The sequence below is a fragment of the Syngnathus typhle genome, linkage group LG5 (assembly GCF_033458585.1).
Source record: "Syngnathus typhle isolate RoL2023-S1 ecotype Sweden linkage group LG5, RoL_Styp_1.0, whole genome shotgun sequence".
Classification (NCBI taxonomy): Eukaryota; Metazoa; Chordata; class Actinopteri; order Syngnathiformes; family Syngnathidae; genus Syngnathus; species Syngnathus typhle.
This window is the reverse complement of record NC_083742.1, coordinates 20,462,084-20,479,705: the sequence shown is the minus strand read 5'-3', so window position 1 is coordinate 20,479,705 and position 17,622 is coordinate 20,462,084. Positions and strand designations below refer to the sequence as shown.

General features: G+C 49.3%; 1 protein-coding gene across 5 annotated transcripts; it reads right to left on the bottom strand.

Moving 5' to 3' along the window:
• Positions 1-1,415: 1,415 nt before the first annotated feature.
• On the bottom strand, positions 1,416-17,533 carry hic2 (hypermethylated in cancer 2). Of its 5 annotated transcripts, none has more exons than XM_061278508.1 (2): positions 17,326-17,533; positions 1,416-8,888 (listed from the first exon to the last, which is right to left on the bottom strand). In XM_061278508.1, the coding sequence occupies exon 2, from the start codon at positions 8,792-8,794 to the stop codon at positions 7,049-7,051; it is 1,746 nt and encodes a 581-aa protein (XP_061134492.1). In that variant the 5' UTR covers positions 8,795-8,888; positions 17,326-17,533; the 3' UTR covers positions 1,416-7,048. The 5 variants fall into 5 exon arrangements, with proteins under 5 accessions (XP_061134492.1, XP_061134491.1, XP_061134494.1 ...); XM_061278507.1 differs by having other exon boundaries at positions 17,334-17,533; XM_061278510.1 differs by lacking the exon at positions 17,326-17,533 and adding an exon at positions 10,242-11,247.
• Between the last annotated feature and the right edge of the window lie 89 nt (positions 17,534-17,622).

Genomic DNA, 17,622 nt, shown 5'->3' with positions numbered 1-17,622 from the left:
CACAGCAATAAAACAAACAAACAAAAAACGGGTTCAATCAATAGCAATCTGACCACCTCAAACTGAATGATTATGGTCGTCGTTTATTAACTTAACAGCTTCATTGAAATAAACCAAAGGTTGATTTTAGAGATTTGAATACCTGTTATGCAATATTGTAAATGAATGGTTAACAACATCAACAGGAATATCAATGAAATAGTTGAGTCATGAGTAAGTCAACTGAGATAAGTCGAGAGGTTTATAATAAACAAAAAAAACGGCCCTTTGGGACACAACATTGGGTACCCTGTTGTGTCCCAAAGGGCAGACTGAAAAAATGGTAAAAAGGGGGTGGAAGGATTGCACAGCATGAAGTTAGAAGTTAATAAAGTGGCGCTCGTCACATCAAACTACAGCTCAACTCACTGGTATCTTTGATAAGGCTTCATTTACATACCCGAGTAGGGTGTGAGCATGTGCTTTTGCAAACGTGTTTACCGTCGGGCTGGGTGGGTGGGGCATTCCTCGGCGGGCATAAAAAGGACACTGGGAGGGAGAGGTGGAGGAGGGGAAAGCAGGCAGCCACGCAGGCAGGCAGCCACGCAGGCAGGCAGCCACGCAGGCAGGCAGCCACGCAGGCAGGCAGGCAGCCACGCAGGCAGGCAGGCAGGCAGGCAGGCAGCCACGCAGGCAGGCAGGCAGCCACGCAGGCAGGCAGGCAGCCACGCAGGCAGGCAGCCACGCAGGCAGGCAGGCAGGCAGGCAGGCAGGCAGCCACGCAGGCAGGCAGGCAGCCACGCAGGCAGGCAGCCACGCAGGCAGGCAGGCAGGCAGCCACGCAGCCACGCAGGCAGACAGCCACGCAGGCAGGCAGCCACGCAGGCAGGCAGCCACGCAGGCAGGCAGCCACGCAGGCAGGCAGCCACGCAGGCAGGGAGCCACGCAGGCAGGTAGGCAGGCAGGTAGGCAGGCAGGCAGGCAGGCAGGCAGGCACGCAGGCAGCCACGCAGGCAGCCACGCAGGCAGCCACGCAGGCAGGCAGGCAGGCCTTGAGGTGGCCTGGAAAAGGACCTTTTGATTACCTCAGCTAGTTCTGCCCTCAATCAAGAAGGTTGCAGGAGATCATGAATGAAACAAGGGTCATGAAAACAATCTGGCTGGCTGCTCTTTTACCTTTTAAAAGTATGTTGAGTTTGCTTAACATCTTTCAACTTGTATGAATTGTTGTTTGTGCTAACAGACATCTATTTGAAAAAGAAAAATAGAACAATAGTGCCGCCACCACCTGTTGTAATCGCTGTTGCAACGTTTTGGTGGGCGGCAGCGTTCTGATCACGCCAAGCAACCATTTGTAGTAACGTCAGCCAGGTGTTTGGGAGATTGCTTTTGTAAAATGTCGCTCAAAAGATGGGGATGAGTCAACAAGCAACAGGTTTGGTTTTCAATCAAGCTTTTAATGAAAAGATTGTAACAGTTTATTTGCCTCAATGCTGTACATTAAGACTGCAAGGTTATGAATGCTGAGGTCAGCTGTATTACACTTTATGACACTTGAGTTTTTGCGAGCCCCTTGGCAATGCACGGTGGCGGCGGTGGCTCTGACCTGAATACGAGAGCTCTGTGACAAGTGAGCGGACATGAAGGGAGAGGCCGCCCGCCCATACGCCCATACGCCCGCCCAAGCCCCACCTGGGTGCTGCCCACAAAGCCGGGGAAAGGAAACCACCTTAAATACTGATGTGTGCGTTGTGTGTCATCTGGCAAGTCTGGACTATCTGTGTTTGCACGGGCAGGAAGCCCAGTGGTGCGCACTTTGGACAGCGGGAACGCTGAACATGCTTCATTATTCATCAAGAAAGGCCCTACGCGTGCGTGCGTGCGGACGTTACAGTTTGTCAGCCCGCAGATCCTGATACATTATTGAGCACTTTGTCCCAAGAAAACAAAGCAAGTCAACGGCTAGTTTCGCTCACAGTTTTTAGCGGCTAGTCATGGCTTTCTGGAAACAGCCACAAACCCATGGAGGTACCAAAAGAATCACTATTTTGGGCTGGGGTGGACGGAAAAAGAACATAAGGTGTAATAGAGTACAAGAGCACATTTGTGTAAACATTGAAAGAGGTATTTTGGTGTCGAGTCAACGGAGGTACAGAAAATACTGAAATGTAAAATGCACTGGCAGATATGGCGGAGTTAGAAGAAAAAACAAAAGTAGCGCTTTGGGTGTAAGAGCGATAAAGCGAGGGACGATAAAGCTTAAGACGAGCTTTGAGGGCCCTGCCTTTGGTTGAGTCTGAATGGCAAAAGCTAACAAAGCTAACATTTTGAAAACCTCGGGCTACTTTTCCACCGGACCGAAAACCACGCCATTTTGGAATGCATCCGACAGGCTGACGTGCTAACAAACTAAAATAACGCAGGTAGACGGTGTCCTCCGTTTTACTTCAATGGACTCAGCCCGTTAGCTGAGCGGGTACCGAAGCGCTGACGGCTGCAGGTACCACCGTGTTGTCATGGAAAAAGGGGCCGAACTACCAAACGTCAAGGACCGGTTTTCCTTACTTTCTCTTAAAGCTTTTGTAACGCTGCATAAAGAAAAGTTATTTCCACCAAACACAAGTAAGCGATGAGCTACGACTCGAGTGAGGGAAGTGTCTGTTAAGCGGGAAGTGATATGAAAGCACCTCGGGCCGAGCCGGAGCGTTTGAAAAACATACAAAGTGCACTTCGTAAAGCTATCTCACCCTATGGTTCTGTAAGAATAAAAAAACAACTCGGACCGAACTAACGTGTTAAAGACGCAGGTGTGGTTTAAAATGAGAAAAATATTCTCAGCAATTAAAAAGAGTGGATGATGTGTATGTCGTTGCTTATGTTTTGGTAGGTCATTTAATGGCAGATGCAAGGCAACACCCAGGAAGAGCCAGTTCAAAAAATAACAATAATAAGAAGAAGTACAGTGGCCTCCAATTGCATCGCAGCTCACGAGGCTTTCTGTGACAACATATGTATGGTTGGAGAAAAAGAAAACACCTGCAGAAAAATACATGAAACAAAACTTGATAGACATTCAGGTGTGAGTGACAAATTGGATATTGACCATCCATTTAAAAAAAAAAAAAAATCATAATGCCAGAAAAGATCACAGAATGCAATAAATGGCTGTTCTCGCATTTTTTGATTCTCAGCTTGAAATCCTCAAAAAACATTCAAGAAAAAAAAAGAAAAGAAAATAGGGGGTCCTGCCTTCACCCCAGTCTCACACTTTGAGCAAATATTCTTTGCAGGGTTGAGGGCAGGACCGCAAATAAATACATTCATCACTGACAATAGACATTTGATTTTTAATAAAATAAAAAAAACTAAACACCATCAATAAGTGTTTGCACCAACTTTGTAAGGAGGCTCAGTCAGCCAGAGGTTTGTGCTGCTTTGACCCACACAAGACAGGCAGCTTAAAAAAACAACAACCAAATCAATCAAGAAACAAAGCAAGGAGAAAAAACATTCACAGTTAAGACTAGCAGATTATTCTCGTGTACATGCAGAGGACAAAATCAAAAGCTACCAACAACCTGATGTGATTATCACAAAAAAAAGCGTGCGACCTCGCCCCCGCCCGGCCGGCCCCTCCCACTGCCGAAGAGCGAGCGCCAGGAGGCCGTCGGTCGTCAAGCGCATGTGGGCAAACACGGATATGGCCCACACGCAGCCCCACTAAACAATAAACACATCAAGGATGCACTGCCCAGCCCCCAGACAGGCCAGAGGGCATGAGGGGGAGTACGGGGTCACCCCAAAAGCCAGCTGGCAGAGGGTGCATCGAAAAGCAAACAGGCTCCTCCCCCCTCATTGAATATGCAGCAGTCCGAGCCCACGCTTTTGCTTTGGCAGCAGCGAGAGAGAGCTCGAAAGAAGCAAAACAACTCTGACTGGCCTTGACTTGAGGTCTGTAAAAACTGGAAAAGTTTGTAAACAATGAGATAAATACATGTTTGTCTTTTCCTCGAGCCACACATGGTTCCATAGTCATTCAAATGTGCTTTGGTTTAAAAAATAGTTTGTGGATTTTGGGTATGAGCTTTTCTTTTTTTAGGTCTTTGTACAACTTTGCAACTATTCATGAACATAGTGAGTTATCGACTAAAATGTAGACGTGTTTGAGCTGCCTCGCCTTTTGTCAAGGCTCTTTGTGTTAGTTGAAAACACCCCCCACCCCCACCCCCACCCTTTTGTTTTATGTATGAAACTAGTGTTTTGCGCTCTTCTCCCCACCCCATCATTAAAATACAGAGAAATTGATACAATACTATGTCTTACAAATGTAGCTGAGAGCCTGCATTCACAGATGCACAACTATCCCTGAAGTAATTGTATAGTAGTAGTTCTAGTCGTAGCTCTAGTAGTAATACAAGTATTAGTAGTAGTATTGTCACAGTTTGGAGTTTCGCAATGTCCCACAACAAGCATTCAAACGCAGCGACAAAGTCTCTTTTTTTTTTCCTTCTTCTTCTTCTTCCTATTTTTTGCAGCAATGGCTGGATATCTTGTACGACAAGAACCAAACAAAAAAAAAAAAAAAAACCCATCCGTTGCATGGCATACATCGAGCTGCACCCCATATCAAGTGCTGACAGGTACGAGAAGGCAATGCACCGTGGACTCCATCTTGCGCCAGAGGATGGATGCATGTTTGTGGTTTACAGCAAGGGGAAGGGGCGGGGCATGTACTGACCGCGCAATTACTAGCCAACTAGTAATTGCATAACCGGCAACATGACCAAGTAGTAACTAATGCAGGATGCAGGTTGTAACTGTGGCCGCATCCTTACATGACAAATTCACAGACCATGAGGGCAACAAAGAAACCAAAAACAACAACAACAAAATAAATCCAAGAAGACGGCTAACCCAACAATAAAAAAAAAGAAAAGAGAGGAATGCCTATACCAAAAACTTGTAGTGAAGGTCCACAGTGTAAGTGTTAAGAGTGGATACACTGGACAGGCTTTAGTGACTATGAGTGGCGCCCGCCGATTACGTAATAACGGCGGCCCAATTTTAAGCATGTACTCGCTGGCTTATGAGGTAATGCATCGGGAAGTTTGAATAACTTCAAAAAAAAATAAAAATGATGTGACCCAGTTGAACACAGTCAGAGACGACAATAACAAAGGATCTTTGCAGGAGACCGATGAGGAGCTGTCCAGTGCATCTCCCTTCTTGTTACAAGTTTTCACAAGTCTGGCTAAAAAAAACAACAACAAAAAAAAACCAACAACAACAAGCAACTTGAACTTCACCTTAAATTTCTGATTATAAGTCCTAGCTTTTTTTTTTTTCTTTTTGGTCTGAACAGAACATATCATCAAGTCCTGTTTTTAAAGTTGGGGAATATAAAGTGATAAGGACTCTGCACATAAAGACAACAACCCCTCCCCCCAAAAATATAAAATGGTGGTAAAGTTCACCGGCCCACCAATCAGCGCAAGCTTTCCTTTGCAAACCACCACAACCTTTCTCCGTCTGTCTCAGAGTCATTGGGCAAAAGTCCAGGTCTCGAATGAATTTCTTTCTATGGACTTGGAATAGAATTCATAAATTTGTATTATACAGGAACAAAAATAAAGGAAAAACAAAAGTGAAATAATTTAGTATGCTATATATCTTAAGTACATCTTTTTATTTGGAAAAGCTTTGGTTTGAACTCATCTAGCAATGTTTGTTAGTTAGCTCTGTCCTCCACATTCACAAGATCTTTGGAACACACTACACCTACAAACCAACTAACCATCATTACTTGCCTTGGCAAAGACGCTACAGAACATTTTGAGGAGGCGCCACCCTGAGCGGGGCAACCCGGAAAGCTATATTCCATTCTGAAGCCACCACTGCTAGGGAGAATAGAAAACTGTGTTGAGAGATGGGCAGGTTAAAGCATCAGGTGAAGATCATCTACACACTTTTTACAATGAATTACATCGGAACTTTCAACTAATCCACATATAGAGTTCGTAATCAGAGGTAGCGAGGTCGGTCACAAGCCCATATAAATAGACTTCTTTTTTTTTCTCTCTCTCTCTCTCTCAAGGGGAGGAAAGCTATACAGACAAAATAAACATACCCACTGAACATATTGGTCAGTCTAAATCACCCTCTTCTTATTAGCCCCCTTTAAAAACAGATCCCTCCCTCCCAATCCACAAGAAAAACCCAAGACCTTCCAGTTTAAACATTCACGGAAACATTCGAAGTTCTTTAAGTAAAACAAGTACCTCAAGGGGGGGGGGGGGGTCCTCTTTCCCAACCACCTTTGCACTAGCGGGCAAGAGGGGAAAAGAGTGAATGTTCAACAGCCATCAAGAGACCGTAACCTTGATCCCACCTACAACCTTCCATCAGTTAAAGCATGGTCCCGAACCCAGTCGAGTCACCCCCCTTCGTCTTAAATCGAGATGCCCCAGCGCTCCAAAAAAGAAAAAGGCTGTAAAGCTGTCCGTTACCAAAAAAAACCCCAAAAAAACCCCATTATTGCCAGTGTTGGGTTCTTTGAATCTATTTGGTCAGAATAGCACCAGAGAGCAGAGGGAACTCTTGAGCTATCGTTCAGCTGACAACCAGTGAAAAGCTGTTCCAAAGGTAGAGGAGAAGACAGACACACGCCTTTGGGAGCGGGGCAGGGCTGGACATTACATTGGTACCCACATTCACATTTTTCGGCCTTGAAAGAGCACAAGTCGCAAAGCTATGACGCCACGGCTTTATGACTTTGGGTTGAGAGAAAGAAAGAAAGAGAGAGAGAGAGAGAGCGAAAGACAGAGAGAAAAGAGTAAACTGTCCCTCTATAAGTCCTGAGAGGTGAGTGAGCGTATGTCACTTGAAAGCGACGGTGACAATGGTCAAAGCGCCCAGCATGGTAAGATGGCAACAACGCTCACCGGGCCGGCTAGGCCAGGGCAGGCGCGGCAAAGCGAGCGAGCGCAATCCAAAAGTGTGCGTTTGTTTCTCCGTGTTTCGCTTGCTATTTCTTCCCAGAGTTCTTTGGCTTGATGCGTTCGTTGCTTTTCTAGGAGGGCGAGGTGTGCATTCTCAGGTGACTGATGAGGTTGCGCTGCTGCGTGAACTTGCCGCCGCACAGCTGGCATTCGTAGGGCTTCTCGCCCGAGTGCACGCGCATGTGCTCGGTCAGCCGGTACTGGCGGGTGAAGCGCATGCCGCACTCCTCGCAGGCGAAGGGCTTGAGGCCCAGGTGGCTGCGCATGTGGCGCGTCATGGTGCCCCTCTGGGTGAACATTTTGCCGCAGATGTTGCACGGGAAGGGCCGGGTCAGCCAGTGGCTCTTCTCGTGTTGCCGCAACGTGGCCGGGTCCTTGTAGCTCTTGTTGCAAACGGTGCACTTGAAAGGGCGGGCTTCCGAGCCAAAGCGGGAGGCCCCCACGGGGGCCGACAGGTCCTCGGCCTCCTCCTCGTCTTCCTCTTTCACCAGGGCCCCCGCTTCCTCTTTGACGTACAGCTCGTCCTCGGTGTGCGTTTCCACGTGAGCGTTGAGTTGCTCCGAGCTGGGGAAGCCTTTGCCGCAGGGGATGCACACGTAGAGGTTGTCCCCGAAGGCCGGCTCGAAACCTTCCTGGCGGTACACGTAGTTGGCGTTCTGGTGGGCCCCGCCTGGTCCGCCCCCTGCGCTCTCTCCGTCGCTCTGACCGCTCTCCTCGCTGTGGTCCTGGCCGTTTTCGCCTCCCTCTTCGTCGTCTTTGCAGCGGAGGCTGCTTTGGTCGGAGGCGAGGCCACCCACTTTGGGCCCCACTATCACCCCGTTGACCAGAGGCCTGTCGTGATCCTCAGACTTCAACCCCGACGCCTCCTTTTTGGGCCATTCGTTCTTGCGCCCGCCCTGCCGATACTTCTTGTGGGGCGGGGGTCCGTCGTGCTGGCCGTTGTCCCCTTTCGAAGCGCAGTTGAGCTCGGCGGCGGCGGCGTCCGAGCTGCAGACGTCGGCGTTGTGGAGGGTGGCGGAAGAGTCGTCCAGGGAGGCACTGTTGGTTGTGGATACTGAGGCAGATTGAGGGGATTCTTGGGAGTTGCTGTGGGGGCTCAGGGCGTCGGTGAGCGCCGTGCCTGCTGAGGGAGGGCTCTTTTTGGTCAGGTCCAGCCCGAGATCGGGCTCGCCGGCGCTTCCTCCGCTGCTGAGGTTACCGTTACTGCTTCCGTTGCCGGCGGCGGCAGCGGCGGCGCTCCTCCCGCCGGAGCTGCCGATATACATTTCGTCGTCGGAGAGCTTGTCCCGAAGGCCTTCGTCCGGCAGCGGCAGCGCCTGCTCGGCGTCCGAAGGGCTGGGCTGATAGTGGTTGTTGGGCCCGGCGGGCGTGGAGGAGGAAAGGCGCTGGTTGTTGAGGCGTAGTCGGCTAAGGGGGCCGGGAGCGGAAGGCTTGCCGGGCAGGGCTTTCCCGCCGCTGCGCTTGAGCTTCTTTCTGCACAGGGCGGCGAGGTCGTGCAGCTGGAGGTAGCTGGCCGCAGTTAACAGGGCGCTGAAATTCTGCTCGCTGCCCTGCTCCGAGGAGGAGAGCAGCTTACCGGTGTAGATGAAATCCAGAACTTGCCTGAACACGGAAGGGTTGACCATCTCCGTGTCGAGGTTAATGAGGTTATCGTGGAGGACCAAAGACTTGAAGTAGATGCTGCTGGCCGCCAGGATGTTCTTGTGGGCACGGAAGAGCGCATTCTCGACCACGATGATGACATCGCACAGGAAGCCCTTGGCTCTCTGTTGGTTGAGTTGCAGCAGCAGTTGTTTGGCATGATTTGGCAGTTCCATTTCCACCTTCCTTCCTTCCTTCCTTCCTTCCTTCCTTCCTTCCTTCCGCGTCGCTCGCTTGCTCGCTCTCTTCCTACACCAACGCCACCTGAAGCTGGAAAGACAGAGAAATACGTAAAAAGGTGATGCCTTTGCGCTTAGTTTGCTAGCGCCTGCGCAGTGATACTGACCGGCAGAATAACATCCGGCCGGTTGTTCCCAAAGATGATCTTTTTTCTGAAATCATTTTACCTTTACGGACTTAAGTAAGAGTCCAAATTTGGGTGCGTATTATACATGGCTACAGGCTTTTTCCCACCATCGACATGCCATTCTTAGGGTGCGTATTATGCGCGGGGGCGCATTATGCATGGGAAAACACGCTACTAGAAAGTTTCTTGAACACTTGCGCACCATGGTAGTTACATCTTGCTCTTCCGGTTCCACCACTCTCACAGAGCTTATTGAGCACTTGTTTTCTTGGCTCAGGCCCCAGCACAGTCGTCCATAAAAGCACAACTTGTGGAAACAGCAATGCCATCTCAGCTAGCGCCTTTGAAGCAACAATAAAAAGCGCCATTGCTGCGAGCACATCCATCATCTAACCTTGAAGCTCTCAAATGCGCCACCGCATCATTATCACGTCAACCTGGAAACAGGAAACCGTCTTCCCTTCTCAGCTTGCATTTAGAACAAATTGAAACCCCGCGTAGATCAAATTCAGATTTTGCCAATGTTCTGGCACAAAGGCCAAAGGGTGGGGAAAAAGAAAGGCTAAAGTAACTGCTTTCCTAAAAAGGTGCCTCCCTCGTCTGGCTTTCTCTTCCCTCTCCCGGCCGTGAGAACTTCAGTTTCAGTGGGATGCCCTCCTCCAGTCCTATTCTCCATTAGGTCATGGTAATGTCAGCTCTGCCCCATTGTCTGGGGCTCGCTCGCTCGCTCTTTCTCTCGGTGGCACGGCAGGGATTAGGTGACACTTGAGCAGGTAAAACTACACAGGAAGGTTAGGGTGGAGGGTGCGGCTCAAAGACAAGGACGGCACCACCCGATCCTCCACAGAGGCCCTCCCTCCCTCCCTCCCTTCCTCACAGCCTAAAAAAACCCAGCCACGCTCACTTTCTTGTGTGGGCCTGAATCGCCAAATACAAATTTCAATCTAGAAAATACAATACAAGACAAACAGGAAGCACGGCGGCATGCGCGCCAGCTAACACGTTAACCCAGTCTTACAACTCTTTCCCCGACGATAATTAACACATGGTTTCCTCGTCACTCTAGAATGATTAAATAAGTAACCACATCGTGATGCGGTACCGGAATCCAGATCAGAAGGCTTCTAGGAAGTCGCTCAACCGCCACATGTTTTTCGGTGGGCTCCGCTCGCAATATGGACGCGCAAAATGAACGCCTCTCGGAACACCGCGTACTGCGTTACCAGAGATTCGAAGAGTGCCAGCCCGCCGCTTACCTCCATCAGCGTTTACCGCGAACGACCATACGAGCCGTGTCGGCTCAGTGTCGACCCAGAGATTTAAGAGCGCTTGCAAACTGCCAAGTCGCAGTTCAGTGTGTGTCAAAACAACTCAAGAGTACAGCTTGAATGGTTTCCAAAGGCACGGAAATGACTTGGCAGTTGCCGTCGTCGTCGTCATTTTCCGACAGCAACGATAATAACTTGTTGTTTATCCAGGTCTTAGAGTTAACTCCCCGTTTGAAGCTCAAATCGGCCTCTCAGGCAGAGTCGAGACAAACTGCATCGCAGCTTTCTTAAGGAGCTCTCCACCCGACAATAATTCAAATGTTTTATGTACCAACACAAAAGCCCCGTTGGAACAAAACTCCACTTTAGCAGGAATGCTTAACTGGAGCGGTCTGGCTCTTTGAGAACAGTTGCGCTGGCTGGCTGGCTGGCTGGCTGATAGAAATCAGCTGAAGTGATCATTAGACGCCAGCCAGGTCCAGGTCCAGGCCTGGGCTTGCCCTCTCTGCTTTGACACTTGGACTCGTGGTCTTGGTCCCCCCCCAATCTTTCATCTTGCCTCCCAACCTTCACGCATCTGCCAGGGAGAGTTGAAACTCCCCACCATGTAGCGTGTCGTAACCAGCCAAGGGCGAAAATATCCTGGCTGGATCTGCGTCCGACCTCCACGCTTGATAATCGAGGAAAGACGGATACGTTTCTGTCATGCCGGGAAGCCGCATCTTGCTTCCTTACACCTCTGCCGACTTTATGGTTGTGGGGGGGGGGGGGGCTGTTCCACCAAACGGACATAAAAAGGGAGCCGGGAGAGAGAAATCATCCCCACCCCCCTCGTTTTCTCATCCTCGGTCCGATCCCATCACCCACGTGGCGGCCAGCAGCTCCCCCCGGCCCCTCCGGTGCTACTCTGCCGGCTGGATTCCGGGCGGGGAGCCGCTAATGGATTACGCCTGATCTATACGCAGCCAGGGTAGGACACGTGTAGGCCTCGCCGCTTGCTCTTTCTTTGGAGATGCCCAACAGGCGCTGGGTGGGGTGGGGTGGGGTGGGGCTTGCAATTGCAAACAGACCTGCTTCGTATCATCACGCATGAAGTGAAACACGGCGAGATGAATACCCACAATCGGCTACGGTTGCATCATTGCCGGTGGGTTCCCAGTAGGCTTCATTCCGCCTTTTTCCAATCCCTCCGCTAAATACCACGATGGCTCTTGGGAGAGAAGCTGAGACATGTCAAGATAGCCAGCTGGGCCTAAAGGAATTATTGACCCTTAAGAAACAAGACGTGCTCTGACCAAACGACACACATACCGATTGAAGTCAGCAGGGCGAGGGTGGGGGGGGTGGCTTTGAGCAGACAGCAGGCAGGGGTAGACATTGCCCTTCAAGCCGCGAGCGACCAGGAGATCAGTTTACCTTGCCTGCAGTTTTCACCTTTTCCAAAACAGGCCGCGAGCGACTTCATGATAGAGGGGCAGCTTGGCGCTAAACACCCTTACGCACCCCGTTGCTTCGCCTCAACCTTGACTTCTTTGACAGAGGGGCGTGTTCCCTCCCTGACTTGACAGACATGATCGGAAAACAAAATAGATCAGGTGTCAAGAGAGGAAAGGAGAACAGCAAATGATCTACTATAGCAGAGATTCGGGTGATCCGCTTTGACTTCATTTGGTCTCTACGGACCTATAGACTTGGCAAGCGTCAAGGCAGCGGCTGTAAAAATGTTCAGGCTGGCTCGACACAGATGTAACACGTTCGAGGCCGTACCCCGCGTTAGTGTTTTGCTCCTTTTTATTCCTCTCAAGGAGGATTAAGGGAATGCACAGCAGCAAACGTCACACGGGCAACTTGACGGAGGAAGCAGTGGGCTGTGGCGCTAATCTCCAGAACACAGGACCGGGAGCCTGGCGAAAGGGCAGAGGTGACACAAAGTCCCGTGGCGCAATAACAAAACACACCCTACTACTGCCAAAGGTCAGCTGCTTACGTTTAACAGATTTTTAAAAAAAAGAAGACTTTAAAAACAACATACTAAACTTTCGGATGGGCTATTTTAGAAAGGTGGGCAGATGAGACAAAAAGGTAGCGAGCGGGCGGACCCCCGTCATGGAGACAGTGCACTTACAGCACAAGCAGAGAGCAAAGCTATCTCGCGCTGGTGGGCAGAGCCAGTTGGGGGAAGGCTTAGGTTAGGGGGATGGTACAAAGCCTGTTTGAAATACAAACAGTGAGCAAGTACCTCCGAGCTATTTCAACATGGCTGACGAGCAGAGGCCCGGCCCGGCCCGGCCCAGCCCAGATGAACGACGCGTGCCAATTAGCAAGGTTTCAATTCTCTCGCTGGCCAAAGCTCACAATAAGGAGATTAAAGACAGCAGCTGAGCTTTGGCCATTTTCCCCACCGCCCGACATCCTCTCTCTCGCTCGCTCGCTCGCTCCTTCCACCTGACGTGCTGCACACGTTTAAGCATTGCTTTGGGGGAAATTGTCTGGAATCCCACGCCAGCCACCGACTCCAAAAGTGCAGATAGATTGTCTGAACAAAGTGCCAACATCGGGGCGGAATGGCTCAGCAAGCTCAGGTCGCATACAAAGTATTTGGGGGTTTTTTTCTCATCGCCAAACATAAGTAGGATCACCGTTTAGCGTAGGGCAGAAATATTCCAGGAAAGCGCTCCTTCTTCTAATGACGCTTCAGTAATATTGACAAAGCTAAAATGACATGCTAGCATTCAAAGCGATCATCAATGCAGCAATGATGCTCACGTGAGGCAGGCAGCCACTCTTTGCTGTTCGTATCGATACGGAACTATGCATAAGACTACATTTTAGTTTTTACTTGGATTTTTACAAGAACGATTGCCCACTCCAAAGTCTGCGACAATGCAATCAATGTCAACGGCCCGACAAAAAGGTCCGGTTTTTGGAAACGTGCCCGTTTCAGAGATGCGAAGATTCGGCCCAGCGCGGTAGCACCCAAAAATCCCATCGAAAACAAACGAGCGAGCGAATGAACTCAACGTCACCGTCGTCAATGCAAATTCAACGTAGCTTTCAATGCTAATTTACTTTGGCCAAAATCAGTCTCCACTCGACTGGATTAAATACCCGACATCTAGGGCGGGGAAACCAATTGGATTCCCAGAGTCATCTATCTCCGGGGGGAAGACTGCGATCCGATTGTTGGATACAAATGCGGAGTGAGGCGATCCGGCCGGCCTTCTGGCGGCGCGGTGAAGAGGGAGGGGGGGAGGGAGTCAGGGAGGGAAACGCATGCATTACAGTAGCTCCACCGCAGCAGCTAGGGTCAAAAGCTTCCAATTTTCATGTGTCGGCCAGTTGGTCCGTGTTGCAGACAAACAAGTCCTGCCCAGGGTGCAAGGGAATGAAAAGAACCCATTCCATCACAGGAGGAAGGGGGGGGGGGGGGGGGCACAATGCGTAGGAGGGCGAGGGAAGGCTTCGTCTCACACGCGTAGCTCATCACCTTGAGGGAGGGAGGGGGGGGGGGTCACATGTGGTACATATACATGATTTCAAACCGGTTCGCTCACACGCAAACAAGGAACAAACGTTTCTTTTTGCCTACGTTGCAAATGGCACACACACCTCCAAAAGTTATTCTTAAATGGATGGAGAAATAAAGTATATCAAGTCAACTACAAAAAGGAAGAAAGGAAACTTGTGGCGCACATTTCGACGCACTGCCTGCCTACCTGCCTGCCTGCCTCCGTCCGTCCCATACAAGTTCCAATTGATTCAATCGAATACGTGTTGCCACTGGCCACAATTCATATGGTGCATTAAAAAAAGAACAAAAAGGGCTTTAGAGACACAGGAAGGCTTGGCGGGTGACTGAAGACATGCAGTTACTTTTACGCTGGAGGACACAGGACTTAATTCATCAATACTTGGATCCTGCTTTTTGTGACTTGGAGGCAAGTTGTAGAGAATAATTAACACATGGAGAGGGGATAAATCCCAGCACTCATTTCATTTCATTTCCAACATCTCATCTTTGTGAAGCCATCACGAGGATTAGCCACACATGTTCAGGTCGCAAAATGTTCATGGAGGAGCACCGAATGGAACACCAGTTACTTTCATACAGGACAAAAAGAAAACTGCCATCCACAATTTCTTCTACCGGCTTGTAGAGCTGCTATTTGTTTATAGATGAACCAAAAAAGGGAAAGCCCAAGTTCCCTTAGCAAAGTTCTTCAGGGTGCCTCAACTTTTTGATGCAGGAGCCCATCATGGAGTATGTGTGTGTGTGTGTGTGTGTGTGTGTGTGTGTGTGTGTGTGTGTGTGTGTGTGAGGAAGTAAAGCAATCAACCAGCCAGTGAACATATGATTGGTAAGATAAAGCGACTCTGTTCTTGGAAGAATGAACTTTGTTGGTGAGATAAGGCTGACCAGACACCCTCATCTAAAAAAAAAAGAAAAAAAGCAGCACGCCCACATGACCTGAAGCTATAAGCACCCCCCCCCCCCTAAACACAGCTACCACCCCTTTTAAACACATCCCAACCTTCTGGCTATCTATCACAAATACATTCCAAAGAAGAGCGAGAACAACCCGGCACTGGACACTGAACAAATCAAAGTGCCATGTCTTGTATGGACGCAAGTGCCAGCCGGGTCTTCAAGTCCTTGAAGGCCTTCTGCATGGATGCATTGCGCTGCCAATGTACACAGGGCAGGCACTGTGTGTGTGTGTGCATCAAGAGGAGGCTAGCGGGTGGATCATGAGGCACACACACACACACACACACACACAGGCCTCAAATGAACCTCCGGGCCAAACTTTGTAGTCTGTGGTGATCAGTTAAGCTTGTCACACCGATCAGTTGACTTGGGCAATAACCTCAAATCCACACTCAAAGTACATCTGCTGACTATTTCACAGCTGCACCGCGCTGATGTTTGTAAAATGACAAGTTGCCTGCCAAAAGGGTGGAGGGAGCCATGAATAGCACAGCGACAGCTCTTTTTGTTTGTTTTTAATCAAATCTTTTTTTTTTGGGGTAACGTTCACCCTCACTGTGGTCTCGGTGCCACGTCGATTTAAGCATCTGAAAGGAGGAAGACTCGGATTAAATCCATCCAAGCAGCACCTGCAGGTACGCTGAATCCTTTTAATGAGGCGCCCTTTGGCCGTCTTTGCAAATAAAGCCAAAGAATAAGTGTTAAAGTTGCAGTAGAAGCAAATGCTGGAGGCAAAGCGACAACTCTTCCCTCCCCAACCAACATCTTGACAAACCTTCTCTAATTAAGATGCTATACACAAATGGGTTTCCACTCTTTTGCCTCGTCACGCCTCCAACAGCGCACTAAAATAGCCTCAGACGGAAGGGCTGGAAACGAGGAGTGCGATTATGGAATACCTTTACAAGAAATGATTTGACACCTAAACCCATTGGACTATGGCATACTTTTAGAAGAAATGATTTGACACTTAATCCCATTGGACTGTTAATGCAGTCTTGGGCTATGTAAAATGAGCTAACAACCTAACCTTAGCTAACGTTGCGTTGTGCGACTTTTACAGCTTTTATTTTTGGGTGCAAAGAAACTGCAGTAATATACAATCCCATCCCTGCCGATATATTTCTTTGGCCTATTCAAGTGATTTGATTAATCGTTGTAGAACCAATATGTAACAAATAGCTAAAAGCCACACGCGGTGTTAATAGCATCATCGGCTACGTTGACAAGGACACATTTATTCGGATCAGCAAGTGTAGCTAGCCGCCGTCTCAGTTACTTTACTGTTGTATCAACAGCAACAACAACAAAAAGAAAATACAGAAGCGCTTGCTAAAAATAGTTGTTTCTTAGTTCATGGTGATCTCAATCAAGAAAACTAGCTTGTTTGACCCAAACGTTAAAAACGACTCGGGCAAGTATCCGTTTGGGCTGAAGTTTGAAGGCTCATTTGATGTACAATGCTAAATTAAATGGCCGGCCACGTTTCCTGTACAAGGCCTGGAAATAAAGCCTGAACTACATCAAATGGCCTTGAAATACATACAATAGCAGCTAACTAAAAATCCACGTTTGAAACCTGCCAGGTGCCATCCACCAAGCTGTGAATAGCAACTTGCATGTGGCAATCCCAAACTGGAAAAGGCACTTAAGAGTGGCAGAAGAAAGCGGCTCAAAACAAGTTGGGAACAAAAAAACAGGAGCCAGTCAAGTGAACCTACATTACTGACATTCCTATGCCTTATTATCTCCATGCCCCTTGGTACTTTCAGCAACACTAATCACCTGACAATTCAAATTCCCCTCCCTCACCTGTGGCTCAACTCGTTGGGCTTTTGGGGACTATCGATTCAATAAAGACCTACTAGCACCGCTCTTTGGGGCGCAAAACAAAGATGTGCTCGATGAGAGCTGCCGTCCGTCCACGCGCACGCGCACACACACACGCACACACAGTGCTGCAAGACTCATGGCCGCTGCAACTAAATCGCTTTCATTGGCCTTACGCGGCACATTGAGGTGGATTAACCTGAATCTAAACAACGCACGCACGTTGCGCCATCCATTCGGTATCGATTGCTGGCTGACCATTCTCTTAAATGCGTCGCTTGAGTAGAATCCGCACCGTTTCGTCATCAACAGGGAGAAGAATGGCACGAGTCGAACAACACATTGCAAACGACGATGGGAAATGTTGTGAGCGTATCGGGTCATAAAAGCAAGGAAATGAGATGCAATGTTTTGCCAGCCTGTCGGTCTGTCGGTCTGTCTGTCGGTGATTTGGGCATCGCTTGGTAGCGCACCCCGTGCAGCATTTGCAAAGGCATTCCTTTCATTATCACTCATTGTAAGGGGGACCAGAAATACTTGGGTTTCGGCATAAGAAAGCCTGCAGCAATAAGACACAATCGGCACAAGCGTAGAGCCCCCCCCCCCCCCTCGCTTTTTTTTTTTTTGGCACGGCGTGGAAAAAACGCTCGAGCGTAACCGTAAAGCCACTCAAGGCAAGAAACAAACACGCCAGCCACAAAAGCAGCCGTTTCACATGCACATGAAAACGCATCGAGAATCGTTGCAAATTACCTTCTTACATGGGTAGGGTGGTTCTCAAGCGTTCTTTACCATCCTCTTGCTCATCTCACAGCCTTCGGGACGCCATGTTGCAAGCTTATGACGTTACGCTTCCTCACCCCTGACCCACATTTGAATAGGAACCAGCCCGGAGCGGAGTGCTGCAGCAGCAGCAGCGGCAGCAGCGGCAGCAGTAAAAGCAGAGAGAAGAGAGAGAGCGAGAGAGAGAGCGAGCGAGAGCGAAAGAGAGAGAGAGAGAGACACGGCTCAGCCCACTGTGGGAGGGTTCCAAGTTGGAACGCCAGGCCG

Coding starts and splice junctions, on each gene's coding strand:
- hic2 (XM_061278506.1), bottom strand. CDS start 9,020: ATGATTTCAGAAAAAAGATCATCTTTGGGAACAACCGGCCGGATGTTA. Junction 8,889..8,964: donor GGCCGGATGTTATTCTGCCG/GTCAGTATCACT, acceptor CTGTCTTTCCAG/CTTCAGGTGGCGTTGGTGTA.